The 10,126-nt window shown below is 33.0% G+C and overlaps 2 protein-coding genes and 1 long non-coding RNA gene across 3 annotated transcripts; all 3 read right to left on the bottom strand.

The window, feature by feature from the left end:
• Positions 1 to 349: 349 nt before the first annotated feature.
• On the bottom strand, positions 350 to 1,459 carry LOC120277702. The gene is made up of 3 exons (XM_039284557.1): positions 1,172 to 1,459; positions 881 to 1,103; positions 350 to 795 (listed from the first exon to the last, which is right to left on the bottom strand). The coding sequence occupies exons 1-3, from the start codon at positions 1,457 to 1,459 to the stop codon at positions 350 to 352; spliced, it is 957 nt and encodes a 318-aa protein (XP_039140491.1).
• A 1,858-nt stretch (positions 1,460 to 3,317) lies between these two features.
• On the bottom strand, positions 3,318 to 4,324 carry LOC120277014. Its single transcript, XR_005541432.1, has 2 exons — positions 4,064 to 4,324; positions 3,318 to 3,598 (listed from the first exon to the last, which is right to left on the bottom strand). It is a non-coding gene; the product is annotated as an uncharacterized LOC120277014 (long non-coding RNA).
• A 4,380-nt stretch (positions 4,325 to 8,704) lies between these two features.
• On the bottom strand, positions 8,705 to 9,739 carry LOC120277704. The gene is made up of 3 exons (XM_039284558.1): positions 9,604 to 9,739; positions 9,369 to 9,489; positions 8,705 to 9,281 (listed from the first exon to the last, which is right to left on the bottom strand). Exons 1-3 carry the CDS (start codon positions 9,737 to 9,739, stop codon positions 8,705 to 8,707), a joined length of 834 nt encoding a protein of 277 aa, XP_039140492.1.
• Positions 9,740 to 10,126: the final 387 nt, after the last annotated feature.

The raw sequence follows: 10,126 nt of genomic DNA on the forward strand, positions 1-10,126 counted from the left end.
GATATCCCAATATGGGATAACATGGGATATCCATATATGGGATTAGATTTCAAAAATTTTCAAATATGTTTTGGAGGGAATAAGGTGAATACTTGGTTATCATCTTATCCTTTTTTTACTAGAAAAGTAATGATATTGTATAAAGAAAATGACCGTAATACCCTCACTTCTCTTCGGGTAATATCTATCATGTGTTTAATATAATAATTAAAAAAAATATAAATTAGTTATTAGTTATTACCTTCATTAATAATTATTAATTCAAAAATAAATAAATAAATAAAATTAAAGACAAATTTTTGCACTTTCTTAATAATGAAAACTTTTAAAACATAGAATACACGGCATATTAGGATAACCACAATTGTCGAGCTATACTATCTCGGACTGACTGACTTGTGCCACGTCCACCATCACTGCTTTGATGTGGTCTTCCCACATTCGGATAGCTACCTTCATCGACATGACGGTTCTGATCTTGCTCCAAGTTGGGATCACAGATGGTGTGCTTGCATAAATAATTGTGGATTACAGCGCATGCGATGACAATGTCGCGTTGCGTTTCTACTGAGAAAGGTGCCGGAACACGCAAGATCTTGAAACGACGCTTAAGAAGACCAAAAGCCCTCTCGACAACATTCCTTAGACGAGCATGACTATGGTTAAATTTATCCTTCATATTACGATATTGTGTCCGGCCACTAGTAAACTGAGCAAGGTGGTATCTCTCTCCCCTGTATGGTGCAAGAAGGCCTGTGGTGTTGGCATAGCCCGCATCAACAAGATAATACTTCCCTACAAGGCACATGCAAGTTTTGATTTTGGCACGGTTCACTAACTACAAATGTATTATGTATGACTGATTCATCCATAACATTACCTTCCGGGATTGAGAAACTTCTATCGTCCAAGCAAGACTGCATTACTCTCATGTCTGCTGCCGATCCCTCCCAACCTGCACAAAGGAACTGGAAGTGCATATCGAAGGACACAACATCCATTACATTTTGACTAATCCATCCATGCCTGTTACGAAATCTCTCTTGTATTTCTTTGGGAACAATAACCGGCACATGGGTTCCATCTATTGCTCCAAGAGCGTCCTACAAGCATTTAAATTTGCTTAAGTGGTGACACACAATTTCAAATATACAACACACACTCATGTTACCATAAACGGGGTATTGCGGACCCGTGGATGAGCCGGTTCATCTCCACCAGGCATTTGGATCATCTCATTAGCCAAACTGTTAATAGCACAAAGTACCATGTGGAAATAACGGCTGATGGTCTCAGAGCTATGCTGGAACTGCTCGCATGCTACTCTATTTGGTGCTGCATGTCCCACAACAGTCATGAAAATTGCCAGTTGTTCCTCAACAGATACAGTTCGGCTACTGCGTAGTAGGCTGCGTGACTCAAGTAATGCCGCAAGTTCCCTAAATACGTGTGGCTCCATTCGAAACACGTTATATGCCCTTCTTGGGTGTCCGTCCAAAATGTCTCTAACCAATGTAGAACCTGCGAATGGTCGAGTGTGTTGTGGTTGCCTCATCCTTATGTGGGTTTCGCTGATAATGCCAAGAAAAAATTTGAACATTAACATGGGATATATAATTAAAAGTTTTAAATTTCTTACCATTTATCCCATTTGAGATAGAAAAATAAAATATAATTAAAAATTGTTTATATTTTTTCATATTAACAAAAAAAACTATTTAACAAAAAAAAACTATTCATAAATCTTGAATGGTTCATATAAAAATATAAAAAATATAGAACTGTACAAATCATAATTTTTCTACATGAGACTCTAGATAAGGCTATACGTGTAATTTCATGTTTTTTTGGAATTATATATAGTTTTTAAATCTCAACCATAATTTATATATAACTAAGTTTTTTTTTTAAGAAATGATATTTTAAAAATATCATTTCTTCAAAAATAAAAAAAATCTTAGTTAATAATTTTTATATATATCAATCTAATCCAAGAACATCATTGTTGAAGTGTCAAATCAACAGGACCACAACTCATATGAATCTTTATATCAGAATAATTAATTTTGAAATTATAATATGAAAAATCTCCAAAATAATCAATTAAAAAATGATAAAAAAAAGTTTATTTAATCATGCATTTAATAATAACGACGACATAAATATGATCAAATAAGTAATTCTAAGACAGCTAATTAATTAATCACAGACACTGTTTTCACATTATTAAAAATATATATTCTTCAAAGTAAAGAAATTGGTGGATTGTAAATTGGGATAATTTGTTATAAATATTCAAGTTATTCAATAAATGATTTTAAATTTTAGAAATTAAAATAAATAATCATTTATATTTATATTTATATTTTCCTGATATTTCTTAAATTAAAAATATGGGAAAAATCTAATTTTAGATTTTAGTAAATTTTTTTTTTTTAACAAAGAAATGGTCTCCACCAGGCAGTGATTTCATGATTTATTGGCAACAAGTCCATGTATAGGGTGTTAGTATTATATTTACAAAGTAGGTTTAAACCTTATCTAATACAAAAATTGTGTATACACTAACAAAAATTAAAAGGTCTTTAAAAATGAAAACCCTTTTTGAACTACTTTCTTTATTAGCCACCTTGGGAGATCCATTAATTAATGATAAATAGATTATGCATGTTTTCATTTTTGCTTTGGACTGCTCATATCTTATCAATTCTATTCCAATCTATAATGAACATCATTTGAGAACTTTCAGATTATACTTACGTTTAAGACTTGAGTATAATAAACCCATAACTAGTTCAATGAAAACCACAATCATGTTGAGAGTAAGTAAATAGTTAGTTCATTAATTTACAATGGAAGCAAGAAGAATGGGAGATCATGTAATAGCTACTTAACTTTGTTAATCACAAGCAAGCTTAATTAATGTACTAACAAACGAAGAAGAAGACATTAGTTTTAGTGAAACAAACTTTTCATTCGCCAAGCTGTCCCGCAACAAACGGATTATCATGCCTAACTCCACCTCTTCCTCTTCAAACTCCTCCTCCCATGGCCTCTCCATCATCTATGCTGCGCATTCACATTTCTAGAATTGCTTCATATTTATTCCTTCTTGTTGCTTCACATTCCAAACAGAGATAAAGATAGAAAATGCATTCATCATGTCCTGTTGATTCACATTACTCCTGCACATCTGTTTCAGTACAAGCTATGCCCACAATAGCAAGCTATGCTCCAAATTTTGATGTCATCCTGTAACAACTTTGAAGAGGCAACTGTACAATATATATTACACACACAAAATTGAGAACCAATAATTTCCCATCTCAAATAATTGTGCCATCCATTTAAATACTCCACAACAAACAATGCATATCAGAGTACCCAATTGTAGTTGTTACATAAGCATAATTCATTATTCAAAAGTTCAGAACATACATATCAATTAGTTCATTACAAACTGCATTTACAAGAATTCATGAAATACAACAAATGCACTAGCATTTGTTATATAGATAATGTCCATACAGAACATATATTCTCAGCTTTTGAAACATCAACCCGTCCAAGAACTTCGAGCATAACTTGGAAACTACTCCTGAATTGGGTTTAAAATCATTAGTAAAAGCAACTGCACATAATTTGGAAACACATGCATATATTTCAAAAGCACAGTCTTAAATATTTACAATTAATCCTAACCAAAACCAATTGCATATAAAAACCAAATGGAAACACATGCATATCTCCATGTGAAGACAATTTTTGTTGGCAAGAATACATGTCTATAGAATTGAATATGTATGATTGATATGTCTAAAACTAAAATTAAGTTTAGCACAAAAAACCTAAACAAAAAGTTGTTGGTGAGAGAATAAAAAGTGCATAAAATAAGATGAATGGAAAGGTGAGGCTTTTGCTATAACTCTTGCAAACCAAGTAATGCATGTACATAGCTTGAATAACCAAATTAAATAGAATAGGTACAAATTAATATACAGTGTTTCATTATATTGTTCTTATATAGAAAACTCATGAATTATAAGTAAAATTCTACCACTACCTGCTGACGGAATTCCTTCATACGTAGACTCAACCAACAATCTATAACCGATTATCGCATAGTCATGAAGAAAATCCTATTTTCACGCGATTTCAATGCCTCGGCCGCAACACATACCTCCACATCACTGACTCCCGGCATAGAGGACAATTTCTCCATGCAAGTCTTAAAGGAGAAACTATCATCCTCTTCCTTGCTTTGTTCCATGATCTTGCTTCTACGATCACTCAAAGATATTAATCGATTTAGCGCTTCCACTGTGTGGTCGAACTTTTCTTCTTTGACACACTAGGATTTGGATGATCTAATTGTTTCCTTTTTAGTCATGGATGAGGCATTGTTGTAAGAAACTTTCTTGCCCGTTGAATGCGATGGGATTGTGTCCTTGTCAACATGAAGAACAGGACTATCCGATGAACCGGATCCCTCGTCCAAGTTAACAACAAGATCATCGGCTCTCACCGAGCCACCCGTGTGGCTAGCGTATTGCCCATTTGCGGTGGATGAAGCCACAAGATCATGGATCTTCAAAAACAATGGGAAAGGCTTATCTCGGCAAACTTTGTATTCCTTGTTGAGCTACATGATAGCTTGCAATTATGGCTTAATGTAGGAAGGGCGAATACTTGACTTGGTCATGTAATAGTGACTCAGAGAATATATTCAATTAGGTACAAGCAAAATGATTAGGATCTCTACTGCTGGGCTTCATTTTTTTGGTGATATAAAAGATTAGGATCTCTTTAAAAGAAATGAAACACTTGGATTTAATAAGTGGGCTTTTGTTATCAAACCCATCTTGCATCTTATGAACCACATTTGTATGGCTAACAAAAATCAAGAGGCACGGTTTTTCATATGCATTTTAGGGTGGTTAAAGTAATGCAAGCTAATAATTATCGAAGATTGATCACAATTCCATGATGTTGTATAACCTAACTTTCTACGTGGCTTCTCCTATGAATTGTTGTTTTGCTTATGCTTTGAGATTTTTATCTTCGACTCAGTCCAAATGGCTTATCAAATTTACGAATTCTTATTTGTTTTATGCATGTTTGAGATTCCATTATTGCCAAAAACCTATCATTGCAAGAGAAGATACAAATGATGCTTACCTTAATAATCTCCTCCCACACCATTGGACAACCAGGGGTTGGTCTTTGAGTGTCAAAAATCCCATGACCATCCACTCTTACCAACCAATGACGAATGCAACTTGTATAGCTTCTTCAAAGTCTTCCATCTACCTTTCAACTGGGGGCAAAGTGGTGTCTTCTCTGGTCCTTTTTTTGGTACTCATTCCATATTCTGAACCATGCTTCGGGTCGAAAGGAACCTCGAACACACACCAGGCTGCTTGCTTTCCTCCAACAATAGGTCAACTAGTGCTTCATCACTAGAAATCGCCCAGCTTATTCCTCGCGGCAACCTCTCGCACATCTTGATAGGAACCTACATGTTCGGGATTCCCTCCGGACACTCGGGTTGGCTCCCTTGTCCCTGTGCCCTCCATTAAAAATTGGCTTCGCATGATACACTAGCAAGTAACAAAAAGAAAGGATGAGAAACAAGGTACAAAATTGAATAAGTTATCTTTGGAGACAATAATTTATAAAAAAAAAAACAATTAAATCAGAGAAGAGAAATCTTTTGACGGAGGATTTCCATAAGCATACCTTCACCCAAGCTTTTGCTTGTCGACGGTGTCACTCCCATCCGAGAATCGGTCCGTCGAAGCAAGCTAGACAGTGCAACACAAGAGGGTGGAGAGGAGGAGAGGTGGGATAATATTTCTTTGTGTAGATTGGGAGATGGAGAAGAGAGGGATCGGGAGAGAGTCACAATGGTCTGCAGGTGATGTAGCAAAGGGAAAGCGATGAAGGTAGGAATTTAATTTGGTTTCTTTTGTTAATCATGTATTTCAACGGTCAAGATTTTAAAGCATTTGTTTGTGTTAATGGGTAGGTCCTGATGAGCATGTGCCTTCGATAGTGATCCATTTCAATTCATAAGTCAACAATGGGGGCTCAAAGCATCTCAACCATTCATGGATTTAAAAATCCGAACACATGGGTTCGAGTTAATAATTGGGTGAGGGTTATTGTGGTCTTTTCATTTTGGAACAATTAATACTAACTATTGTTTTAAATTAGGTTTAAAATGAATTATTATTTTAAATTCATAATTAATACGAGCATGTCTTGTCAAACTTTGGGAATAGTTAAATTGGGGATATCCCTAGGGATATCTTCAACCAAACAGTGCCTTTGGGTGTAACAAATGGAATGACCGTTTAGTTCACGGTAATAAATGAAATGATCCTTTAAGGACCGTTTGGTTTGTGATAATGATATATAGTGAAAATATCACCGCTTGTTATGTGTTATGTGGTAATTATTTCAAATTATTACATTTTAATTCGTAGTAGTGGTAATATTAATAGTAACTTGTGATTACCAATCTTAAAATATTACCAAAGAACTTGGTAATCCCATTATCACAAAAATAGGTGGTTATATTGGTGATACTATATTAGATTATCAAGTTGATGGTAATCTAATTTTTTTTTTGACAGATATACATTTTGTTTAAAAATAATAATTTTCATATTTTATTTGTTAGATAAAAAAATTAATTTTGGATAACTTTATTTTGGAAATATCTAAATTTATTTAATTTTTATTTTAATTATTTTTTCATGTAAAAATTTTATTTTATCTTAACTTTATATTTGTTCAAAATTTTAGATATAAAAGTATTTTGGAAAAGATGTGCAAAAATTAATCTTTGATGTTATAATTTAATTATTTTTATCCCAAATTTTATTTTACTTTAAATTTAAACTTGCACAAAATTGTAGATACAAGGGTATTTTGGAATATTACCAAGTTGATTATTATCTAATATGAGTTTCGAACAAAACATGATTATCATAAATTATCACAACATTCCTGGGCATATAGTATTCTCAATCACATTACCAAGGTAATCTCATTACGTGATAATATATCATTATCGCGAAACAAACGAGCCCCTTATAGCTTTATCTTGTGTCAAACTATGAGTCATTTGAGTTTTCTTTAAATTATTTATTTCTTTTTTTTCTCCATAAAGACCACTTGGACACTCTCATAATCTAGGTAGTCAGAATCGGACTGGATCTTTAAACCGAAGAACGCCAAGGTTCAAGGGTCAAGAGGTCCTATCGCGGTCGAATCGGGTCGAACCGGATTTAATAAATAAAAATATAAATAAAATATATTAAATATTATATTAATTTTTAAATCAAATAGACAACATATATTAATTTTCAAATCAAATACACAACCTATTAAACAAAACAAGTATTTATTCCATATTCAGAACACAACATTTAACAACATTTAATTAAACTAAATCGATATGAAACACTAAGTAATATTAATCTCATCAAGTTATTCAAACATTGAAATCAAATCCATAAAATTAAATCCATATGAAATTCTAAATAAAATGAACTCATAATTCTCAACAAAGATACATTTAGATAATGTATGCAATAAACATGGTAAGAATCAAAATGCATTGTTTGATTAGTTTCATACACAAAAAGCTTTTCACATTGAAATAAAATCCACACAACATATTAAATAGGAAATTTTCACTAGAAAGCTCCTTCTTAAGCAAAATCCACAAATCATGGTGGATATTATGGCCAACCCTCATTGTCATCTCTTTGCCCCAAGTATTCTTGTTGATCAAATGCATCATCATAGCTTGCATTATCAAATAATTTAAAATCCACTTCTTCTTTATTCACATCCACATCATCTAGTGGCAAAAAAACAATCCAAAAATAGAGAAGGTTAATAATGTTAAAAAATTACATCATGTTAAAAACTTAAAACAAAATTTTATGTAATTATAAATTAACTTAAAATCTTATCATTAACCTTGATTGTGGCTTTCATCCAAAGTTGGAATAGCATCTTCTTCATATATTGCTTCTACCATATCTCCATCTACTAATTCTTCTTCTTCTTCTTCAGCTATCCAAAAGTCCATTTTATCAATGCAATCATAATCAATTGGATCATAACTTCTCATTTTTATATTGATGCCTACACCAAAGAAAATTATATAAGATGTAAGATAAGAACTTAATGAACATTAAAAATAAAATTTAACATGTTCTTTATAAAATTTATGTAATACCTGCACTTCAGACGAAGATTATAATTCACAAATACAAGATCACTAAGCCTTTGATGCTCCAATCTATTTCTTTTTTTGGTGTGAATTCGCTCAAAAACACTCCAATTGCACTCATATCCTGCAGAAGATGATGTTTGACTGAGGAGTCGAATAGCAACTTTCTGCAACTGAGGAGCGCTATATCCAAACAATCTCCACCATTCATCTAAAATAAATTTATATAATGAAGTGTTAAAAATCTAGAACCACACACAATTAGTAAAAATGAAAGTAAAATATAAAATATATCAATTATTATTGTTACTCACCGGGTTGCATTTTATTAGCAGAAGAAAAAGTTGATTCACGATTAAAACTTTCCAATCGATCCCGGTAAAATCTTATCTCCCTCATTGCTTTTGCACTATCACTGTATATGCTTCTCTTTTCAAGTAGATCTAACAAGCCTTACGACACTTCTGGATTCTCAGAAAATGCTTCTTTATCAAAGAGAAAAGCGGGATTCAAAAAATTAGCAACTGCATGAAGATTTCGATGTAAATGCTTATCCCATCTGTCATCAATAATTTTAATGTAGGAACCATACATTGTAGACTTGTTTATGAAGATATACATAATTGTTTTCCGAATCCTGATCATGCCTTTATAAACATAACCAAGTGAAGGTTTCTCATCAGCATCAACAACACATAAAAGCCTTATGATGGGAGCTGCAATCTTCACCATAAATAAATATTCTTCCCAAAATTTTCCATCCAAGATAATAGAAGTAACTGTTTTACCTACTGGACTTTTAGATAACTTATGGCTTGTGTAATACTTATCTGTCACCAATGCTTGCAAGTCATGTTTATGATCAAAGATACTTTTCAAAGTAATGAATGTAGTAGTAAACCGTGTTGGTCCTGGACGCATAATCTCTTTCCATCCAGATCTTTTTCTCAACCAAGATAGTATGTATATATGATTGTAGACAAAAATAGTCACCTTGGAAGCACATGATACAAGCTCCGTTACATGATCTCTTTTGCCAATACATTTCAGAATCAAATTCAAACAATGTGTAGCACAAGGAGACCAATAGATGTGATCATATTTTTCATGTATTAACCTTCCCACTGCAACATAATTGCTTGCATTATCAGTCACCAAATGAACCACATTATCCGGTCCAACCCACTCAATAATCTCAATGACTAAATTACATAAATTGGTGGCATCTTTCAAAATATCTAAGGCATCAACAAATTTCACAAATGATATTTCAATAGGTCAATACACCAAAAAGTTAATCAAAGTTCTTTGCCTTTGATCAGTCCAGCCATCACCTATAATTGTGCATGTACAATTAGCCCATTGGCTTCTGTAGCTATCAATAAGCAACTTGCATTCTTTCTTGCAATCCCGCAATAAATTAATTCGCATGTCATTATAAGAAGGAGCTTTATATCCAACACCAATACTCCCAATAGCATCTACCATTGGTTGAAAATAAGGTGACCGCATAGCATTAAAAAGAATGCAAGCATCAAAACATCATCTAGCAAATGCCATATTTGCCTTATGGATTGCTTGCTTGCCATTGACCTCTTGATTCCTGGTTGAGATAGTGTAGTTGGCTTTGATGTTATAAAATTTTCTAGAGAGCCTTTTGCTTACCTTTTTCCATATTTCATGGTAGGATTTAACTCTTGTTCTTCAACCTCTTGTACTTCTTCATATGCTTCTTTAACTAATTCCTTCTCTTTTGATTTGGAAGATGTGGAGTTAGTGATATATTCTTTGTTGCTTGCTCGAACATCAGGAGGGACTTTCCCACAAGGAAGTATGTTGCCACTTTTTCCAGTTAAATGTTCCTTCATTCTATAA

The sequence above is a fragment of the Dioscorea cayenensis genome, chromosome 15 (genome assembly GCF_009730915.1).
Source record: "Dioscorea cayenensis subsp. rotundata cultivar TDr96_F1 chromosome 15, TDr96_F1_v2_PseudoChromosome.rev07_lg8_w22 25.fasta, whole genome shotgun sequence".
In the NCBI taxonomy this organism is placed as follows: domain Eukaryota; kingdom Viridiplantae; phylum Streptophyta; class Magnoliopsida; order Dioscoreales; family Dioscoreaceae; genus Dioscorea; species Dioscorea cayenensis.